Source organism: Crinia signifera, chromosome 7 (genome assembly GCF_055691185.1).
Source record: "Crinia signifera chromosome 7, ASM5569118v1, whole genome shotgun sequence".
Lineage (NCBI taxonomy): Eukaryota > Metazoa > Chordata > Amphibia > Anura > Myobatrachidae > Crinia > Crinia signifera.
The window spans coordinates 169874741-169898080 of record NC_139223.1 but is presented as its reverse complement, the minus strand read 5'-3'; the positions used below and the strand labels follow the sequence as shown (position 1 = coordinate 169898080).

The 23340-nt window shown below is 49.2% G+C and overlaps 2 protein-coding genes across 5 annotated transcripts in view; one reads left to right on the top strand and one right to left on the bottom strand.

The window, feature by feature from the left end:
* The first annotated feature begins 719 nt into the window (after window positions 1-719).
* Window positions 720-10770, top strand: FAIM (Fas apoptotic inhibitory molecule). Its single transcript, XM_083154325.1, has 5 exons — window positions 720-877; window positions 6238-6373; window positions 7314-7542; window positions 8279-8328; window positions 8911-10770. Exons 2-5 carry the CDS (start codon window positions 6263-6265, stop codon window positions 9058-9060), a joined length of 540 nt encoding a protein of 179 aa, XP_083010451.1. The 5' UTR covers window positions 720-877; window positions 6238-6262; the 3' UTR covers window positions 9061-10770.
* A 2540-nt stretch (window positions 10771-13310) lies between these two features.
* The window catches only part of PARP9 (poly(ADP-ribose) polymerase family member 9), a 51887-nt gene continuing 41857 nt past the window's right edge, over window positions 13311-23340 (bottom strand). For 3 of the 4 annotated variants that reach the window (XM_083154321.1, XM_083154320.1, XM_083154322.1), the window contains exon 9: window positions 13312-13920. In XM_083154321.1, coding sequence (XP_083010447.1) covers window positions 13634-13920 — 287 coding nt within the window. In that variant the 3' untranslated portion in view covers window positions 13312-13633. Of the gene's footprint in view, window positions 13921-23340 lie in introns of all 4 variants that reach the window. The other variant, XM_083154323.1, reaches the window with a different exon arrangement.

Genomic DNA, 23340 nt, shown 5'->3' with positions numbered 1-23340 from the left:
TGCACGAATACCTGAGTCCCACAGATCTTTAGCTGCATCAAAAGTGCGCATCAGACCGCAATTGTTTGCAATGGCAAACGATTTGCAGTAATAAAACAAAACAAAAGCGCTCTTCTAGTGGAAATGAATGGCAGCTTCTCATAATAATCTGTGTATATGGCACAAGTGTCCCCCTCATGTTATTACATTGCACTGACACTATAGCAAAGATGCACCATATGTAATGAGCAGCACTGCGCTGGAGACCGACCAATAGTGTTCAGACAGCAAAAAAAACGGGTAGGACCCTGCTTTTTTACCGTTTCCAAAAACCGTTTTTTTTGGGGGGGGAAATGGTGAAATCACTCTGCACCTTTCAGATCGCACATATTACCGTTCTAAAACGGTAAAAAATTCAGTAAAAATACATAAGGGGCATTAATGTATGATTGCTATCACATATTTCACACAGGTTAATTGCTAACAAAGGTGCTTCACCACAGGTAATGGCAATCATTAATTAAGGGAGAAGTCTAGAAACAGAGCATTGTGTCCCTCCTGGAGAGGGTCATGTTGGAAGGTATGATGTTACAGGCTCTGGTTGGTTGGTAGTTTATCTCTCTCCATGCTCAGTACAGCTCTGTATTATTACAACAACTGCCCCTATGACAGAGGTTGAACTTGGAACACCAGACACAGCCTGCAGGGGGCAGCAGATCACGACAAGGCGTCGTGCCAGCTGTGGCATAGCCAATCACGCCTCCTCTGTCCTTCCGCCGACGCATGCGCGGTAATTGTGGCGCTGCGCACGAGAGCGCGCAAGCTTAGGTCACCTGGCGACCGTTACCCGGGCAGCACCGATCGCGTCACAGCAACTTCCGGCCGCAGGGAGAATCAGGTGAGACTGGGGCCGGTCAGCGGGCGCCGTGTGTGGGCGATGTTACCCGGTGCTGACTGCACTCCCTCTCACCTATATATATATCTCGTGATATGAACCCCTCTCCCCTATGTGACATGTGATATTGCTCCTTCTCCCATAGTGCCCCTATATGTCATGTGATATTGCTCCTTCTCCCCTAGTGCCCCTACGTCATGTAATATTGTCCCCTTCTCCCCTAGTGCCCCAATATGTCATGTGATATTGTCCCCTTCTCCCATAGTTCCCCTATATGTCATGTGATATTGCCCCTTCTCCCATAGTGCCCCTATGTCATGTGATATTGCTCCTTCTCCCCCAGTGCCCCTATATGTCATGTGATATTGCCCCCTTCTCCCATAGTTCCCCTATATGTCATGTGATATTGCCCCTTCTCCCATAGTGCCCCTATGTCATGTGATATTGCTCCTTCTCCCCCAGTGCTCCTATATGTCATGTGATATTGTCCCCTTCTCCCATAGTTCCCCTATATGTCATGTGATATTGCCCCTTCTCCCATAGTGCCCCTATGTCATGTGATATTGCTCCTTCTCCCCTAGTGCCCCTATATGTCATTTGATATTGCCCCTTCTCCCCTAGTGCCCCTATGTCACGTGATTTTGCCCCGTGATTTTGCCCCTTCTCCCATAGTGCCCCTATATGTCATGTGATATTGCCCCCTTCTCCCCTAGTGCCCCTATATGTCACGTGATTTTGCCCCTTCTCCCATAGTGCCCCTATATGTCACGTGATTTTGCCCCTTCTCCCCTAGTGCCCCTATATGTCACGTGATATTGCTCCTTCTCCCCTAGTGCCCCTATATGTCATGTGATATTGCCCCTTCTCCCCTAGTGCCCCTATGTCATGTGATATTGCCCATTCTCCCCTAGTGCCCCTATATGTCATGTGATATTACCCCTTCTCCCCTAGTGCCCCTATATGTCACGTGATATTGCTCCTTTGCCCCTACGTCATGTGATATTGTCCCCTTCTCCCATAGTTCCCCTATATGTCATGTGATATTGTCCCCTTCTCCCCTAGTTCCCCTATATGTCATGTGATATTGCCCCTTCTCCCATAGTGCCCCTATGTCATGTGATATTGCTCCTTCTCCCCTAGTGCCCCTATATGTCATGTGATATTGCCCCTTCTCCCCTAGTGCCCCTATATGTCACGTGATTTTGCCCCTTCTCCCATAGTGCCCCTATATGTCATGTGATATTGCCCCCTTCTCCCCTAGTGCCCCTATATGTCACGTGATTTTGCCCCGTGATTTTGCCCCTTCTCCCATAGTGCCCCTATATGTCATGTGATATTGCCCCCTTCTCCCCTAGTGCCCCTATATGTCACGTGATTTTGCCCCTTCTCCCATAGTGCCCCTATATGTCACGTGATTTTGCCCCTTCTCCCCTAGTGCCCCTATATGTCACGTGATATTGCTCCTTCTCCCCTAGTGCCCCTATATGTCATGTGATATTGCCCCTTCTCCCCTAGTGCCCCTATGTCATGTGATATTGCCCATTCTCCCCTAGTGCCCCTATATGTCATGTGATATTACCCCTTCTCCCCTAGTGCCCCTATATGTCACGTGATATTGCTCCTTCTCCCCTAGTGCCCCTACGTCATGTGATATTGTCCCCTTCTCCCATAGTTCCCCTATATGTCATGTGATATTGTCCCCTTCTCCCCTAGTTCCCCTATATGTCATGTGATATTGCCCCTTCTCCCATAGTGCCCCTATGTCATGTGATATTGCTCCTTCTCCCCTAGTGCCCCTATATGTCATGTGATATTGCCCCTTCTCCCCTAGTGCCCCTATATGTCACGTGATTTTGCCCCTTCTCCCATAGTGCCCCTATATGTCATGTGATATTGCCCCCTTCTCCCCTAGTGCCCCTATATGTCACGTGATTTTGCCCCTTCTCCCATAGTGCCCCTATATGTCACGTGATTTTGCCCCTTCTCCCCTAGTGCCCCTATATGTCACGTGATATTGCTCCTTCTCCCCTAGTGCCCCTATATGTCATGTGATATTGCCCCTTCTCCCCTAGTGCCCCTATATGTCATGTGATATTGCCCATTCTCCCCTAGTGCCCCTATATGTCATGTGATATTACCCCTTCTCCCCTAGTGCCCCTATATGTCACGTGATATTGCTCCTTCTCCCCTAGTGCCCCTACGTCATGTGATATTGTCCCCTTCTCCCATAGTTCCCCTATATGTCATGTGATATTGTCCCCTTCTCCCATAGTGCCCCTATATGTCATGTGATATTGCCCCTTCTCCCTAGTGCCCCTACGTCATGTGATATTGTCCCCTTCTCCCATAGTTCCCCTATATGTCATGTGATATTGCCCCTTCTCCCATAGTGCCCCTATGTCATGTAATATTGCTCCTTCTCCCCCAGTGCTCCTATATGTCATGTGATATTGTCCCCTTCTCCCATAGTTCCCCTATATGTCATGTGATATTGCCCCTTCTCCCATAGTGCCCCTATGTCATGTGATATTGCTCCTTCTCCCCTAGTGCCCCTATATGTCATGTGATATTGCCCCTTCTCCCCTAGTGCCCCTATATGTCACGTGATTTTGCCCCGTGATTTTGCCCCTTCTCCCATAGTGCCCCTATATGTCATGTGATATTGCCCCCTTCTCCCCTAGTGCCCCTATATGTCACGTGATTTTGCCCCTTCTCCCATAGTGCCCCTATATGTCACGTGATTTTGCCCCTTCTCCCCTAGTGCCCCTATATGTCACGTGATATTGCTCCTTCTCCCCTAGTGCCCCTATATGTCATGTGATATTGCCCCTTCTCCCCTAGTGCCCCTATATGTCATGTGATATTGCCCATTCTCCCCTAGTGCCCCTATATGTCATGTGATATTACCCCTTCTCCCCTAGTGCCCCTATATGTCACGTGATATTGCTCCTTCTCCCCTAGTGCCCCTATATGTCATGTGATATTGCCCCTTCTCCCCTAGTGCTCCTATATGTCATGTGATAATGCCCATTCTCCTCTAGTGCCCCTATATGTCATGTGATATTGCCCCTTCTCCCCTAGTGCCCCTATATGTCATGTGATATTGCCCATTCTCCCCTAGTGCCCCTATATGTCATGTAATATTGCCCCCTTCTCCCCTAGTGCCCCTATATGCCATGTGATATTGCCCATTCTCTCCTAGTGCCCCTATATGTCACGTGATATTGCCCCTTCTCCCCTAGTGCCGTCTTCCCGAAAACCTATATATCATGTGGTGTCTTCTGCTGTTATTACACCCCTATCTATCATACCATTACCCCTATACACCATGTGATATCACCCCCCATTGAGTTATTACACCCACTATTATATCATTACCCCTATACACCATGTGATATCCTCCCCCGCTCTGTTATTACACCCCCATCTATCATACCATTACCCCAATACACCATGTGTTATCACTTCCCGCTGTGTTATTACACCCCCATCTGTCATACCATTACCCCAATACACCATGTGTTATCACTTCCCGCTGTGTTATTACACCCCCTATCTATTAAATCATTACCCCTATACACCATGTTATATCACCCCCCACTGTGTCCAACAAATGATCAGCAATGGTTCCCTTCCACAGATCACATTCTAAAGCTGCCCATAGACGGTCCGTTACCGGACTATGAGATGCGCGCTCCCGCGCATCTCATCGTACGGTACAAAAAGTATGTGCTGCACAAGGCTTGCGATGCCATGTGATGTCTACTATTTAAGTCCCGAACTGATCCGTTAAACGGACCGTGTATGGGCAGCTTTACTGGTACATATAACCGAGGATTCTGGGTCTCTAATCTCAGCGTCTATCATAGCAAAGTCTTGTGGACGGAGTCGTTGAGGGTTAATAGACCCTGGGGCTACCATGGCCAGCATAGATTTAAAGGGTTCTTCTGTCCATATTCCTATTCTCAGGGGAGATAGTTATTACCTTGTTTCTTTATTCTCTAGTTCTTTTATTAAAATTATACTTTTAGAGGTCAATTTACTAAATCTTCTAACAATGAAAGAGGTGATGTTGTCCATATCAACCAATCAGATTCTATCATTTTGTAGGATCCATTAGTGATAGACAGGATCTGATTGGTTGCTATGGGCAACATCACCTTTTTTTTTACTTTGGAAGCTATCAGGAGTTCTAGAACACCTTGTCTTGGGGTTAGCTCATCTAATGTATCCCCATATAACCGTAATCCAAGTGATGGACCGGTGCCGGCTCCAGGTTCTTCAGCACAACTCGCCGGTGCCCTCCAAAGGACTATAGACTGAGACAAAAAGTCTCCTGGGCACTTCCGCTAGAGGGCAGCAATAGACTGGTAATGTGGTCAGTCCGCGGATAGACAAGGGCATAGGTCACATAGATAAGCCATACATGCTGGTTCTGTTTATAATCAGCACCCACCCCAGCTCCAATGATTATAGGCAGAGGCATCCTGAGAGGGGAGGAGGCCTCTGTGCACCTCCTCTGGCCGGGCCTCCTCCTCCTCTGCCGGGAGCAGCGCTGTGTAGTAGGGAGTGAGCACTACAGTGCCCAGACCCTGCTACACATACAATAATCTCCAGAAAGATGGTGCGGTGGCCATTTTTCTGGCGATTATCACAGCGCTGCTGCTGGCGACAGCAACGCAGCATTGTGGTGCCTGAGCACTAGTGATCCGACTCCTCTGCGCATGCCTATGTCACCGAAAAGATGGGCGCCGCTGGACTCGGGAGGGTATTACAAAAACATAAAGACATGTAGACCTTTTCCTATGTCGACCTTGTGCATGTCGATCTTCTAGGAATGACCTAGAGACCCAATCTACCTAATGAAAGTAACCCAAAATAACAGCTGTGACCTGTTCCTATACTGCATCCATCTCAGGACCGGGCCCTAGACCCGGGGGGGTCACCGTCATATCAATACTTGCTGTGCTTTGTCTCTTCCTCCTGCTATCCGGAGTAGAGGGTATGGCAGCTAGCAAGGAGTTCATGGTGTACGAAGATGACGTCAGGTAACACATTGTCTGCCCCAGGGCTGCTACGTAGTGGTGTCTGCTGTACATCCTGGGATCTGCCACCCTGCGTAGTTATCCCCTGTAATGTGTCCCCTCCGGTATCTTCCAGTGTTCCCTCCCTGTAGACACTCCTGCGGCTCTATCCTAGGCAGTAATGGAGCAGGTAACGCTCAGTCCCCCCTCTAGAATATGCTAAATCACCCCACATGCCTAATCCGTCTGCTGCTGTAATCTGCCTCCCATTATCCTATTGTTACTGTAATCTGCCATCATTACACCATTCACATGTCCGTCTCGCTGTCACCTCTGCAGATCCCAGTACAGCCGGCTGGAGAACATGACCGACCTGGTGGGAGTGTGGGAGGTCGCGCTCAGTGACGGCATCCATAAGATTGAGTTTGAACATGGGACCACGTCCGGAAAGCGGGTTGTGTACGTGGATGGGAAGGTAACGTCTGTGTGCTGGGGTCTGATCGCCTGCAGGTGGCATGAGATGGGATGGAAGGGTCTCTGCGAAAAATACTTACAGAATGTTTTAATATAATTTGATTTTATTTCCCTCTTGTGTGTCGCTGATGCGCAGGGCGAGGGTGATGAGCAGGCTTTAGTGTCTGGGTATTAAAGGGGCATTGCTGTATACAATGTATGTACTTCTAATATTCCAATTTTATATACAATATTCCAATATACTCCTGATCTCCCCCCCCCCCCCCCCCCCCAGGAGAGTTCTTGGGGAGATTGTCAATATCTGTACTGTTAATTCACCGATCTCCTCCTGTATGACCACTCGCAGTCCCCCCTTAGCCACGCCCCCCCCCCCCTCCCCTCCTCCGCCCCCCCCCCCCCCCCCCCCCCCCCCCCCCCCCCCCCCCCGGAGAGTTCTGGGGGAAATTCGGAGTAATCTCTGCCTTATCCAGATTGGTGATATCTGTACATATTGACTGACTGTGATCCGAGGCTGTGGTTGTGGATGCAGCGCTATGATCTGTGCTGCTGGCAGAAGGAGCCTTTTAACTACAGATGTTTGTATTAGTTTACCGCGTCCCCTCTCATGGCTCGCTGCGCTCGGCACACTATTTTAGTCTCCCTTCACCCCCCTGGAGGATGGTATGAACAAAAAAGTTAAAAACTTTTGTCGACCTTTTGACTGTCGAACTAATGCTTGTGCCCCCTGTGTCTCTCACCCCCCTTGTCTCCCCCCCCCCCCCTCCTGACGCTCACGGGCCATGCCCACCCCACCTCTACTTTTTTCTTATCTCTATGTTCTTCCCAATACAATACATATCTTTTTTTTCCCTCTGGTTCTTTGAAATTGAAAGTATTGATATTCCATTTCTCCTCACGGAACCTCATTGGGTTAAATGACTATTTCCCTTTGTGTGTGCCAGGAGATTATCCGGAAGGACTGGATGTTTAAGCTGGTGGGGAAGGAGACGTTTCCAGTGGGGGCTTCTCAGACCAAGGCCACGATTAACATTGATGCAGTCAGCGGATTTGCTTACGAGTACACCCTGGAGGTCAACGGGAAGAGCCTGAAGAAGTACATGGAGAACCGGTCGAAGACCACCAACACCTGGGTGGTACACGCGGACGGAGAGGATTGCCGGGTGGTTCTAGGTAAGGTGTCCCACTCCACCTGTAAGTGCTGAACCCCATATGACCTTTGTTCGCTGACTATGGATAATCGCAGGGCATGCTGGGATGTGCAGTTCACCAGCTGTTCCCCATCTCTGGTGTAGATAGTTACAGCATGCAACTGCCCAGCCCCCAAGATGAAAATAAAGCCCTACTGTTTCCGAGCCTGTGACTCATTACTGAAGAAATGTTTTACATTGGATACATCTAGGAATGGGGCGCTGTAAATAAGCTGATCCTGCCAGTTCCATTTGCTCAGGAACTTGACTTCATTCTCTGAAGTTTACTAGAAATAAGGATCTGCTTGCTTTGGGACCGTTACCGATCAGGAATGTCCCCCATGTAGTACCTTTCCCAGCATGTATGTGGCGCTGTCTGCTAATGATGCACATATACCAGGCAGAAGGAAAACAGCCTCTATGGTCACATATTAGCATAGTGCAAGACATTGGAAATAAACAAAACCGTCAACCACTTAATACTGAACCTTTCACTCTCTGTCCTCCCTGATGTTTCTAACATATTTGTTGTCTAGGAGGATTGTTCATCCTGTAATTGCTCTGCTCTGTATGTTGGTGCTGCCTAAGGATAATGAGGAATTAATATAGGCCTATAAGACAGGACCTGATTAATGCTGAGTAAAGATAGCTTCCAGCTGGGGCGCTGTTGGGTCTGGCTCAATGCAGCATCAATATAATTGTTGTCCCTCTCCTTGCAGAGAAGGATACGATGGATGTCTGGTGTAACGGCAAGAAGATGGAGACGGCGGTAGGTAGATAGGTGCCATCTGTTTGGGTTTGTTACACTAGTCTCCAACCTCGGCTCATTTGGTGTCTTATGAGCAGCGGAACTTCCTGCATAAGGCCTGAAATAATTTCCTCACTTCTGGCAGCCACTTTGTACTGGGTGTATGATCCGGGTGGTAACTTCCACTAAAGTCCTGATATTGGGAGAGTCCTGTAAGGCGAAGGAATGGTCCTAAGACTATCCCACGGCTAACAAAACTCAGACCAGGTGTATTACCTGATTCTGAGAGATCCGCCCATTCATGGGGAGATCAGACTGCAATTGCACTATGACTTATGACAGGCCATAATTCTTTCTGTCAATGTCGACCTCAAGTATATCAGCCATTTAAAGGTGTCGACTTAATGACTGTCGACCTAGAGTCAATTTATCTAACCATAACCAAACTATGGACTTTTTGTAAACCAAGGATTGGGGTAACCAAGTTCTAGACACTTCAATAAGCAAATTAGAAAACTCTATGAATTATTTACAAGATTGTGTGATTTACAGAACTGGTAATTTTGGATTTAGCCTTTTTACCCCTCTTTCTTCTCTTTACAGGGCGAGTTTGTGGAAGACGGTACCGAAACTCATTTCAGTATCGGGGATCACGACTGCTGCATCAAAGCTGTGAGCAGCGGTAAACGCAGAGAAGGCATCCTCCATATGCTGATCATGGATGGCCGGGAAATACCGGAGAGCGTGGAGTAACTATCACGACATGTATCTCTAAGTAATATTCAGGGAATCCTACTTCTGTGTAACCTCTAACACTGTGCGTAGTGCCCCCTGGTGGGTGTAGATGGCTAGTCCTTTTCCCCATATGCGTGTGGTTCTCTAACGCTGTACTTTACTTAGACCATATGGAATATGAGGCTTCTGGATAGGGGTTACATAGTTATTCCTAATCTGAGTCTGCCATTTCCTATCTGTCCACTCATCCTGCTCGGAGGATGAAGACTGATCTTACCGCAGGCAAAGGAGCTGTGTCTCCCAGGTGCTGAAGGTTCTGATGGGTGTAAAAATCTCCTTTTACTAGCTCTGGGCCGTCTTAAATTATATTTCTACACTGTAAGACATATGTTGTAGTTGCTGAACTTGTGACAGAGGCAAAGAAAGCAAATATTATATGTGAAATGCTGACCAGGGAGTTCTAGAGTCCAGTTCCTGTAATACGGTCACACAGGACATGTCTGCTTGGTAAAATGTATGATAAATGCTCTATTGACGCAGTATGGTCACACAGGAAACAATTGCTTGGTAAAATGTACGTTGTAAGCCCAGTTCACCTAGTACGGTCTTACAGGACACATTTGCATAGTGAAACGTACATTGTAAGTCCAGTTCACGTAGCAACACATTTGCATAGTGAAACGTATGTTGTAAGCGCAGTTCACCTAGTACGGTCATACAGGACACATTTGCATAGTGAAACGTACATTGTAAGCCCAGTTCACCTAGTACGGTCATACAGGACACATTTGCCTAGTGAAACGTACGTTGTAAGCCCAGTTCACCTAGTACGTCATACAGGACACATTTGCATAGTGAAACGTACGTTGTAAGCCCAGTTCACCTAGTAAGGTTTTACAGGACACATTTGAATAGAGAAAATTACGTTATAAGCCCAATTCAACTAATACGGCCATACAGGACACATTTGCATAGTGAAACATACATTGTAAGCCCAGTACACCTAGCACGGTCTTACAGAAGATATAGTGAAACGTACGTTGTTAGCCCAGTTTGCCTAGTATGGTCATACAAGACACATTTGCTAGTGAAACGGACGTTGTAAACCCAGTTCACCTAGTACGGTCTCACAGGACATATCTACTTAGTGAAACGTATGCTGAAAGCCCAATTTCCATATTACAGTAATGCAGGACACGTCACATTTGGTAAAACGTACGATGTAAGCCCAGTTTCCATAATACGGCTACGCAGGACATGCCTGCTTGGCCACATGAAAACATGTCCTGCCTGTCAGAATTCTCATACATTGTTGTTTTCCTTCAGTAAAACTAATCCAGAAGTTTAGTGCAGTGATCTGAGCCCACGATTGGATTACGACTTTCATCCATAGAACTTGATACAAGCGTGTGCGAGAGATTTCCATGTGTACAATGTTACATACATTTTATGATGTAAATATTTCAACTGTTTTAGGATTTTGATACTTTTAATTATTCCTGTAAATGTCCTGTTTTATTGTTGAAATGGATTTATTTTCATGTCTTTTTACTCTGCTGTATAATATGTCTTATTTTCCACCACACCTTTGGAATTGTCATCATTTCCCAGGGACTTGCATCACGACTAAGCCTATAATGTGAAGCTTCTTATAAGATAGGAGATGCGGTGTTCAGTTCTAGCTGACTGTAATGTGGAATTAAACCAATAAACATATTTTGCAATATATTACAGGAGGATAAACTTTACTGAATCACTAACGTGTTTAGAATGTTCTGTTACACCTGCCATATATCTGTAAAAGTCTGTCCCACATCACCATTCATAAATAAAGTGCCCTCAGGCAATCACAACCACACCCTGGAAATGACCAAGAATGAAAACGATACAGGTCAACAATCCTTGTATTTTCTTTTAGCTGAGGTCCAAGCAGTGCCATGTTTTCGTGATCTCTGAAATGAGTAATCCAGTTGTCTAGCAGGGTCTCTGTACCACTGCAGAGGCAGGATGTACCGCACAAGTGCCCAACTTGCTGGCAAACAGATAATCGGGCACAAACAGAAGATGATCTGTCAGATAGGAACCTAACCAGATGCCAGCACCCTGACACACTGTGTGCCAAACACCTGTGTGCTTTGCCATAATGACTGGCTAAACAACCAGTTTCCCAGGTCATAGTATTATATAAAGGAAAATCTGTAATTTGTAATAAATATTTAGGTGCTTTCTTGTCCCCTGGAAACTTTCCAAAGATGACACAGTTTTTTGTGCTTCATGTCAGAGGCGTAACAATAGCGCCGCAGAACCTGCGGAGAGGCGATGTGAAAGCGTGGGAGACGGGGGTCTGCTGGGCTATTGTAACGCCACGTCTGTGCTGTGGTCAGAACCCGCAGAATTAAGTCTGCAGTCCCGGCTCCCCTCCTGGCTTCTGCTGCTATGATAATGGCGGCGGCCTTCTCTAGCATCCTCAAAAACTGTCTGCTGTATGGGGGCAGCAAAAGCCAGGAGGGGAGCCAAGACCGCAGACAGGATCTATGGGTCCCTGCTACAGAAGCGGTGTCCAGAGGGGTAAGGCGGCGGGTTGGCGCAATCTGGTAGTTACGCCACTGATTTATGTAATCATCATATTGAAACGATTACATAGAATTCTTGTCTACTATAATTGTATACCTCCATTCTCCTCCTAACATTCGTTCACTTTCCTCACTAAGGCAACACGCCACTTCTGATATACTGCTAGAGAACCTGCTCATTTCACTATATATACTTCTCAGTCTGTGGCTTCCTGCTGTCTCGATTCCCCTCCTCACATCATGTCACTGCCCCTGTCACATGCAGCCCTGTCCTCACTGAGACATCACTCATCTCCTGATATTTTATGTGCTGCTGGGGACCCTGCTCCTCCCACTATATAACTCTCAGTATGTAGCTTCCTGCTGCCTCCATTCCCCTCCTCACATCATGTCACTGCCCCTGTCACTTGCATTCCTGTCCTCACTGACACATCACTCATCTCCTGATATACTCTGTTCTGCTGGGGGACCCTGCTCCTCACATATATAACTCTCAGCCTGTGGCTTCCTGATGCCCCCATTCCCCTCCTCACATCATGTTACTGCCCCTGTCACTTGCAGCCCTGTCCTCACTGACCCATCACTCATCTCCTGATATACTCTGTGCTGCTGGGGACCCCTGCTCCTCCCACTATGTAACTCTCAGCCTGTGGCTTCCTGCTGCCTCCATTCCCCTCCTCACATCATGTCACTGTCTCAAACACTAATAAATCATTGCAGGTGATCTGATTGGCTGATAGACGCAATAGAGAGAAGATGAAATACGATAAAGTGCTTTGGCCTTTACACATACATGTTATTTAGCACCTTTCTCCTAATAGGACATTACTAAACAAGCCCAACAGCGGATATTAGTGAAATGCGTGAGTAAGCAGGTGAGACTTGAGCCTATTGTTGAAGGATTCTAGAGGGAAGGTATCTTGAACTGTGCCGGGATAAGCGTTCCATAGAGCCGGAGCCACAAAGCTGAAAGCTTGAGCCCACATACGAGTTCAGGAAGATTCTATGTGCTGCTACTAGTCTTTCCTCTACAGATCGCAGCAATCCAGTAGGACAGTAAAGGTGCGTACACACGGGGGCGATTTTGTACAATATCGCAGGAAATACGGTCGCTAAGCGACCATATTGCCCACGATGGGAGTGTACACCGGCAATATATTGCCGGGTGCACGCTCCCGTTTTTACCCCTGTAGTGATCGCTGGTCGCAGGAACATGCTCCTGCGACCAGCTGATTACCACTGCCGGGCTCCCCCGGCAGTTTCTTTTTCATCAGCGACCATCTCTGGTCGCTGATGAAAAGGAGAAACTGAGCAATATATCTTACCCATGTGTACGGGGCTTAAGGAATCAGAAGCCGCTTTCAGCACATAACATGAAATACATGGACGTAGGCTCCTGCTTAGAACACAGAATCCATGTAACCAGTACACTTATCTCTCCCATATATAATATACAGTACAGGCTCATTGCACAATAAGGGGACAATGTTATATAGATACGGCAGTTTATCTGGTGTATGAATCCGTGTGTTACACAGCAGTATGACAGTCCTGATGGTTCCAATAAGGGTAACCCTACACTACATTAGTGGTACCCACATCCTCTAATTCTGGTCACAGGAGTGGCTCTCAAACCCCCCCCCCCCCTGTACTCACCACCGTGAAACACCATTTGCTTCTAATTTAACTTTTATTAGATAGATTTTCAACAACAAAATAGATTCTGCTGATGTAATAAAGTTTAGCAGTAAAACAATTTGTAAAATGAGACACTTTACTTCCCCGAATACCTGTATTATCTATATATAAGCAATGTTCTGTCATTTACCAACAGTTACAAAACAAACAAAGAAGTGTTAGAAAAAAAGGTCACCCCAACATCGAAATAAAGTGACCCTAAGGCATACCCAATATAAGCCACAGGTGGCAACGAGGGTCATGTGTACAGCTCTGTAATCCTAACATCCTGCGTGTGTGTGCAGGTGACTTCAACCGCACCAGACACCCCACCCCAGCGACTATCCTCTGCCTGCATCGCTGCATTTGCAGGTGAACAGATACACGGGCCTTGCATGAAAACAGTTAAATATGACGTAATTATCTGGTGTTAAACTAGTCTCTGTCAAACTGTCGTACAGATCCACATCATCTGGTGCTGGTTGTTTGTGTGAGACTTTGGCAGAGTTGCCGGTTAGGACCTCGGCCTGGATTATGTAGATCAGGCCCTTTTTATCTGAGGTTTTAAATCTATTTGGGATGTTATGCAGATTTTTCTTGAAGTAAATGCCGTCTCCGGGAATTTCCCCTGAAAAGAGAGAGGAGATGAAATCTTCCATAATTTGGCAGAGTAGGCGATATTAGCGGTTAATAAATACATATAACACGTATGTCAGATAGGACTGTGCACATAACATGTATGTACGGGATACGGTCATTTGGTCTACAGCGTGATGGTCGACAAGCATTGGGTCAACACGGCTTTAGGTCAACATGGTCTAGGTCGACAGTCAAAAGATGGACATGGGTTTTTCACAGTTTTTTCAGCCGACATGTGCCCACAGGCGGTATTTATGCCCTACCATCCACTAGGGCGTGGCGGGAGAATAAAATAGTGTGCTGAGCGCAGCGAGGCACCGTGCCCTAAGCATGGTGAGTGCAGCGAGGGGATGCGGTGCACTGGAAACTGTGTCGACATTTGGGTAAAACAAACCAGTTAAGAACCCCATATCGCCCAGACCATGTCGACATAGTGCTTGTGTCGACCTAATGAGCTGTCGACCTAAAGCAATGTCAACCTAGACCCATGTCGACCAACATGCTGTAGACCAAATAATCCCAACCCGTATGTACTGGCACATGTAGGTATAGGGGCTATTAAAGGTTACCGTATATACCCGAGTATAAGCCAAGGCACCTAATTTTACCACAAAAAACTGGGAAAACTTATTGACCCGAGTATAAGCCTAGGGTGGGAAATGCAGCAGCTACTGGTACATTTCCCTGTATAATAATAGCAGGACACCACAGGCTGCTCCCCCTGCCTAATAGCAGGACACCACCGGCTGCTCCACCTGCCTAATAGCAGGACACCACAGGCTGCTCAACCTGCCTAATAGCAGGACACCACAGGCTGCTCCCCCTGCCTAATAGCAGGACACCACAGGCTGCTCCCCCTGCCTATTAGCAGGACACCACAGGCTGCTCCCCCTGCCTATTAGCAGGACACCACAGGTGGCTTCCCCTGCACAATACACCACAGGCTGCTCAGGCTGGGACACCACAGGCTGATCCCCCTGCAAGGGACACCACACACGGAGGGGGGAGGGAGCAGCCGCCCCTTACCTCCACCAGCTTCCGATTCCAAGGGGTTTGGGGTGCGCCACTGACTGGCTCCACTGGTACACGGCCGCCGCCATTGCCCTGCCGTCCACTTCGCTGCCCGGATCCACTTTGAACAAAGGCGTGGCTACGGCAACATGGCCGCCGGCCTCCTGCACTGAGGACATGTATAATGTAGGAGGCCGGCGGCCATGTTGCCGTAGCCGCGCCTATGTTCAAAGTGGAGTCGGGGCAGCGAAGTGGATGGCTGGACGCACTGACTCGAGAATAAGCCGAGTGGGGGCTTTTTCAGCTAAAAAGAAGGCTGAAAAACTTGGCTTATACTCGAGTATATACGGTATCGGGATTTTCCAGCTAGCTAAAAAATCCACACACACCTATTCAATGAGGCATTATCGTCATCGGTGAAAAATAGTCGCAAAAAACTGCCATATTTTCCACTAAAACGCGTAGAACAGGGAGCCATTCGTCAATCCACGGGTTTTCCGAACGGGACAATGCTTTTCAAAAAAGCACAAATTAGATTGAAGAAATCGAATAATCAACCAATAAATGGAGACACAGAGAGGATTGCTATTCGCACAGGACCCTCATTAGTTTTGAGGATAGTGGGTGGACCCCCAGTAATGTAAACACTAGATATTCCTAAGTGGATCTGATCAGGGGTGTGCTACCACTGGACATCAAAATATGCACAAGTAACAAAAAAGAGAAAAGTATGTCCTGGTGTGGTGCACCTGCTCAGACGAATAAAATGTAACCTTTATTGGCAATCTTTAAGATAGCGAAATATAAAAACACACAAACAAAACATATACGCAATGTGTTTAAAAAACGGTGGCTCTCCGACTCCACACAAATATTGACTCTTGGTAAGTATAGGTTTTGATTTTACAGGTATTGTTAGCCAACACTCATTGTAATAATATATATCGAGTTAAATATGTTAGTGTCTTATTGGCTAGATCCCCCTGTGCGTAGGTGCAGGCGGCTGACAATAGTGTGGTGGTTAGTGTGATTGACACATTATATTGGTGCCGGCCGCAAACAATTCCTTTTAACCTGGGAATGATGTCACAATGGCTGTCTGGGTATCTATTTGAGATACTAGTGATCTTTACAAAAACTCTTTTTTAGTAATGTTGACACTGATGTCGACCCGTGTCAGTAGTCTCTCACCAAGTAAATCTATCCGTGACTGCCCTTATTTTGTGGGCCCGATATGTCTTTAAGATCACCAATGATCCACAAACTTATGTAAGTTTATTAAGAAAGGTCAACACAAATGTCGACCAATAGTCACTGTTTGCACATTTTATTCCTTTATATTTACTTTAGGAGGTCATCCTATACAATTATTCAGTATTTCAAGGGAATGTGCATGGCTTCTCTACTGGCAATTTCTATCTGTAGAAACAATGTCATGCAGAATAGAAACAACTATATCTGATACAAAATTGCCAATATGTGCTGTGTATTAGCTGGAATTATACCTAGCATAAGAAGCATCAGTGTGACAATTTGACAATTTCTGGTTGTGGCTGGTGTGCTTTCGGTGGATATAAATAAGGAGTCAACTTATCATGTCGACTAGCATGTCAACATCACTTTATACAGGCATTGTCGGGTAGTCCTTAAGGTGGTTATAACCGTTAATCAGGGTGTCAGTATATAACCCACGATGTGCCTGAAGCTATTGATTAGGTCAAAGATCACCCAGAAAACGTGTCACCTTTAGCAGGAGGGCTGGGATTGCCGCTAGGTATGGTAGCTGCAAATGATTTTGAGATTTATCTGCATATGAGTAAATGTGGCCCGTGCAGCTAATGTGCCTTTCTCAGGATATTGCAGATACTACAGCACTTTCCCGAAGTGGGGCAGTGTTTAGAGTGATATACTCCAGCGTGCCCCCCTGTGGTTTTATTGGTCAGTGGCCAGAAGGTATCACCGATTGTGCCCACCACACTTTATCAGATAAAGCATACTACAACATCTATGGGGTTCCTGTAAATAGAAGGTACAGATCAAAATACATCCTAGTCAGTGTGAGTCAAGGAGCGTCACCGCTAGCCAGTGTACGCTTCGCAACAGCTTTTTCTAACCTCTCCTCCCACAGCCTAACCCTAACCTCCCCCTCCCGCAGCCTAACCCTAACCCCCCTCCCTGCAGCCTAACCCTAACCTTCCCCTCCCACAGCCTAGCCCTCCCCTCCCACAGCCTAACCCCTCCTCCCGCAGCCTAACCCTAACCTCCCTTCCTGAAGCCTAACCCCCCCGCCCACAGCCTAACCCTAACCTTCCCCTCCCACAGCCTAACCTCCATTCCTGCAGCCTAACCCCCCCCCTCCCACAGCCTAACCCTAACCTTCCCCTCCCACAGCCTAACCCTAACCTCTCTTTCTGCAGCCTAAACCCCCCCTCCCACAGCCTAACCCTAACCTCTCCTCCCGCAGCCTAACCCTAACCTCCCCTCCCACAGCCTAACCTTCCCCTCCCACAGCCTAACCCTAATCTCCCCTCCCACAGCCTAAGCCACCCCTCCCGCAGCCTAACCCTAACCCCCCTCCCTGCAGCCTAAACCTAACCCCCCCTCCCTGCAGCCTAAACCTAACCCTCCCCTCCCACAGCCTAGCCCTCCCCTCCCACAGCCTAACCCTAACCTCTCCCTCCCGCAGCCTAACCCTAACCCCCCTCCCTGCAGCCTAGCCCTAACCTTCCCCTCCCACAGCCTAGCCCTCCCCTCCCACAGCCTAACCTCCTTTCCTGAAGCCTAACCCTAACCTTCCCCTCCCACAGCCTAACCCTCCCCTCCCACAGCCTAACCCTCCCCTCCCACAGCCTAACCTCCATTCCTGCAGCCTAACCCCCCTCCCCACAGCCTAACCCTAACCTTCCCCTCCCAGTCTAACCCTAACCTCCCCTCCCACAGCCTAACCCTAACCTCCCCTCCCACAGCCTAACCCTAACCTCCCTTCCTGCAGCCTAACCCCCCCCTCCCACAGCCTAACCCTAACCTCTCCTCCTGCAGCCTAACCTCCCCTCCCACAGCCTAACCTTCCCTCCCACAGCCTAACCCCCCTCCCACAGCCTAACCTTCCCCTCCCTGCAGCCTAACCTCCCTTCCTGCAGCCTAACCCTAACCTTCCTTCCTGCAGCCTAACCCTAACCTCCCACAGCCTAACCCACTACAGCCTAACCATCCACTCCCCACAGCCTAGCCCCAACCCTCCCCACAGCCTAGCCCTAACCCTCCCCTCCCACAGCCTAGCCCTCCCCTCCCACAGCCTAACCCTAACCTCTCCCTCCCTGCAGCCTAACCCTAGCCCTCCCCTCCCACAGCCTAGCCCTCCCCTCCCACAGCCTAACCTCCCTTCCTGAAGCCTAACCCTAACCTTCCCCTCCCACAGCCTAACCCTCCCCTCCCACAGCCTAACCCTCCCCTCCCACAGCCTAACCTCCATTCCTGCAGCCTAACCCCCCTCCCCACAGCCTAACCCTAACCTTCCCCTCCCAGTCTAACCCTAACCTCCCCTCCCACAGCCTAACCCTAACCTCCCCTCCCACAGCCTAACCCTAACCTCCCTTCCTGCAGCCTAACCCCCCCTCCCACAGCCTAACCCTAACCTCTCCTCCTGCAGCCTAACCTCCCCTCCCACAGCCTAACCTTCCCTCCCACAGCCTAACCCTCCCCTCCCGCAGCCTAACCCCCCTCCCACAGCCTAACCTTCCCCTCCCTGCAGCCTAACCCTAACCTCCCTTCCTGCAGCCTAACCCTAACCTCCCACAGCCTAACCCTAACCTACTACAGCCTAACCATCCACTCCCCACAGCCTAGCCCCAACCCTCCCCACAGCCTAGCCCTAACCCTCCCCTCCCACAGACTAACCCTAACCTCCCTTCCTGCAGCCTGACTTTCCCCTCCCACAGCCTAACCCTAACCTCTCCACCGCCCCCCCCCCCCCCCCCCCCAGCCTAACATCCTGCAGCCTAACTCTCCCCTCCCGACGGCTGTCGGGATTGCGATGTCAATGTTCTGACAGTTGCCAGGATTCTGGTGCCCATCTTTCCTCTGCCGGCATTCTGGATGCCAACTACATCCCGGCAGAGCCTTTACCAATATTTCACACCGTGTTTCTCTCTCTCTGTTTAACGCTTTCCTAGGTGATATTTGGTCCAATTAATAAAGACAAAGCAGATATAATTGTTCATTATTCTTTTGCATCCTGAAGAGCAAATCTCGTCCCACAGGGCTGAGGACAAGTCTGGGATGGAATGTAATATAGCATTAGGCAATGGGAGATAGAGGGATTTTGTACTTACCGTAAATCCTTGTCTCCGAGTCCACTGGTGTCACTGGAGTTACACTGGGGAATAGAAGGCGACCACAGGGAGCTTGGGCACTTTAAATAAAAGATTAGAGTGGCTAGCTCCTTCCCTTCTACTTCCCCTCTCAGGCCAGTCGTAAAGGTTGTGCCCGGAAGGGAGCGGGAAGATAAAACACACTTCCGAAGAGGAGGTCAACACCACATACATCATTCAATACATTAGGTAAAGAAGAAACAGTGAGTAAAAAAGAACACTGAAATTCCAAACATACCGAGTCAACAGACAATGTAATATTATAACATAACAGTTGCAACCTTAGCAGGGAAACTCCAAGGGAACGATCCCTGCAGGAACATGCCCTAAGGCAACAGAAGAGAGGCGCTGAGGCGGGCGTCCAGTGACACCAGTGGACTCGGAGAAAAGGATTTACGGTAAGTACAAAATCCCTCTTTCTCCTTCATCCAGCAGGTGTCACTGGAGTTACACTGGGGACATCCCAGAGCTTTCAACCCGGGTGGGTGAGCGCTGAGAGCCCCTTAATACCCTGCGGCCGAACACTGAAGCCGGAGCCGCAAAAGTATCAAACCTGTAGAACCTCACAAAGGTTCTACTGACCGACCAGGTAGCAGCTCGGCAGAGTTGTTGGAGGGATACTCCTCGGGCAGCCACCCTAGAAGGACCCACCGACCTGGTTGAGTGCGCCGTGATACAAGCAGGAGGGGTCCGAGAAGAGGTGATGTAGGCCTGACGAATGGTCAGCCTAATCCACCTGGAAAGAGTTTGCTTTGAAGCCGGCCACCCGCGACGTACTGGGTCGTAGGTGACAAAGAGAGAGTCAGACTTCCTAATGGAGGCTGTGCGAGATACATAGATTCGTAAAGCCCGAACTACATCCAGAGATCTTGCTTCTGGCGAGTCCTCTGTAAAAGCTGGAACCACGATAGACTGGTTCAAGTGGAAGGAAGACACCACCTTTGGGCGGAAGGACAAAGTAGTACGGAGCTCTGCTCTGTCAACATGGAACTGAAGAAAAGGGGAGCGACAAGAAAGAGCCCCCAGTTCCGATACCCGCCTGGCAGATGCCAATGCCAGAAAAGTACGACCTTCCACGTGAGATAGCGAAGGTCCACCTCCTCCAAGGGCTCAAACACCAAGGTTTGCAAATACTGGAGGACCACATCCAGGTCCCAGGGAGCCGTAGGAGGACGTATGGGCGGTTGTAACCGTAACTCCCCCTGGAAAAAGGTCTGTACCTCTGGAAGAAAAGCAAGCCAGTTTTCTCTGAAAAAAAATGGAGAGAGCAGAGACCTGTACATTTAGAGTATTGAGCCTCAGCCCTGAGGCCAAACCATTCTGTAGAAAGAGAAGGAGTCTCGCCTTCTTGAACAGGCATGTGGAAACACCACGCTTCTCACACCAAACCACATATGAACGCCAAATGTGGTGATAGTGCACTAAGGTGACCTCTTTCCTTGCCCGTAGCATGGTAGGTATGACCGCTGTAGGTATACCAGCCCGTCTCAGGATGGACTTTTCAACAGCCACGCCGTCAAATGAAGACGACCTAAATCTAGGTAGATGAAGGGTCCCTGGCTGAGAAGATCGTCCTGAAGAGGTAGGGGCCACGGCTCATCTATCAGCAGTGCTGTCAGACTGGTGTACCAGGACCGACGTGGCCAGTCCGGTGCGATCAGCAGAGCCGTGACTCCCTCTCTCCGGATTCGTTGAAGAAATCGAGGAATCAATGGGAACGGTGGAAAGAGGTATTCATATCGGAAGGGCCAAGGAGCGACCAGCGCGTCCACCCCTTCTGCCTGTGGGTCTCGCGTTCGGGCAAAGAACCTGGGGAGTTGAAAGTTGTGTCGAGACGCCATCAGGACCACCTGAGGGCAACCCCAGCGATTGATCAATTTCTGAAACACCTGAGGGTGTGAGCACCACTCCCCTGGATGTACGTCCCGCCGACTGAGGAAGTCGGCCTCCCAGTTTTCTACTCCGGGTATAAAAATGGCAGACAGGGCTAGAGCGTGTGTCTGGGCCCAGAGCAGAATCCCGCTGACCTCCTTCATGGCCGCGCAACTGCGGGTGCCGCCCTGCTTGTTGATATACACCACGGCCGTGGAGTTGTCGGACTGGACGCGGATGGCCCTGCCTTGAAGGAGAGGTCTTGCCTGTAGAAGAGCTTAATAGACAGCTCGGAATTCCAGCACATTGATCGAGAGGATACTCTCCTGTAGCGTCCATAACCCCTGGTACTGTCGGTCCAGGGTGACTGCTCCCCAACCGCGGAGGCTGGCGTCTGTCGTTAGGAGGGTCCAATCCCAGATCGCAAATCTCTTCCCCTGTTGCAGGTTTGAGGTGTTGAGCCACCAAAGCAAAGACAGGCGAGCTCGAGGTGATGGGGTCACCATCTGTTGTAAGTGTAGGTGAGAACCGGACCACTGATGTAGAAGCGACAGCTGAAAAGGCCGAGAGTGAAACCGGCCGTACTGTATTTCTTCAAATGTGGATACCATCTTCCCCAGAAGCCTGGTGCACAGGTGCACGGACACTTGTCTGCGACGCAGGACAAGTCTGACCAAAGCCTGTAAGGACTGGATCTTGTCGGTTGGCAGAAACACCTTCATCTGGATGGTGTCCAGGATCATCCCTAGAAACAGAAGCCGCTGAGAAGTTGAGAATCCAGCCGTGGGATGTGAGGATTTTCTGTGTAAGCGGAATGTTCTCTAGCAGGGACTCCCGGGAAAGGCTCTTCAGCAGAAGGTCGTCCAGATATGGGATGATAGTAACCCCCTGCATACGGAGAACCTCCATCATTAACACCATCACCTTGGTGAAAATCCAAAGTGCTGACGAGAGGCCAAACGGTAGAGCCTGAAATTGCCAATGCTGTTCCCTCACTGCGAACCGGAGGTATGCTTGGTGAGGGGGCCAGATGGGTATGTGCAAGTAAGCGTCCCTGATATCGATAGATACCAGGAACTCCCCCTGTTCCAACCCCTGAATCACCGACTGCAGGACTCCATCTTGAATCTGGCCACTTGGAGGTACGGGTTCAAATCCTTTAAATTGAGGATGGGACGCACCGAGCCATCTGGCTTTGGCACGAGAAAAAGACTGGAGTAGTAGCCCCGGGTACGCTCTTTGACAGGCACCGGAAACCACTACTCCCGTGTCCCGCAATTTTGCAATGGCTGTCAATAATTGTTGTCCCTTCTCTGAAGGTAGGGGAAGTCCTGTTTTGAAAAACCTCTTTGGAGGAGACAGACTGAAACGAATCTTGTAACCTAGGGTCACAAGATCCCTTACCCAGGCGTCCTGACAGGACTGGAGCCAAACGGGACTGAAGTTTCGCAGTCGAGCTCCCACCCTGGGATCCCCCAGATGGGACAGAGGGTCATACTGAAGGTTTGGTAACCTTGGGGTCCAGTGTGGCTGTAGAGGCGCTTCTGCCGCGACCTCTGGAGCCACGATGTGATGGGGCCCCAATCTCTGGATCGACCTCTGAATCTGGCGGAGGGACGAAAGGACCGAAAGGATGGCCCTTGGCCAGTCCTACGTGAAGGAAGAGCTGCGGAAGGGAGGAAATGGGACTTACCTCCCGTCGCCTGGGATATCCATCTATCCAGCTCTGGGCCGAACAGGAGCTCACCATTGAAGGCCAAGGATTCCAACGCCCGTGTCGATTCGGCGTCTGCCTGCCACTGGCGAAGCCAGAGGGCTCTACGGGCCGAAATGGACAGTGGAGAAATTCTAGCTGCAACTATACACATGTCCGAGGAAGCCTCCATCAGAAAAATGGAGGCATCCTGGATCTGTTCAGACAACTGAAGGATAGTCGCCGAATCTGAGCCTTCCGTATCTCCACTGAGATTTGGGATGCCCATACACCTATGGCCTTAGAGACCCAGCATCCGACCTGCGCCAGACGCTGTAACACCACGGCCGCTGAAAAAATATTTTTCAGGGTTACCTCCAACTTGCGGTCAGAGGTGTCTTTAAGGGTGTTAGCCCCAGGAACCAGAAGGACTGTCTTCTTTGACAGTCGCGACACGGATGAA

Bases quoted from the DNA above. Each gene is read 5' to 3' on its own strand.
- FAIM (XM_083154325.1), top strand. From the start codon at position 6,263: ATGACCGACCTGGTGGGAGTGTGGGAGGTCGCGCTCAGTGACGGCATC. The intron at 6,374-7,313 runs GTAACGTCTGTG...TGTGTGTGCCAG, and splicing joins TTGTGTACGTGGATGGGAAG to GAGATTATCCGGAAGGACTG. The intron at 8,329-8,910 runs GTAGGTAGATAG...TTCTCTTTACAG, and splicing joins GCAAGAAGATGGAGACGGCG to GGCGAGTTTGTGGAAGACGG.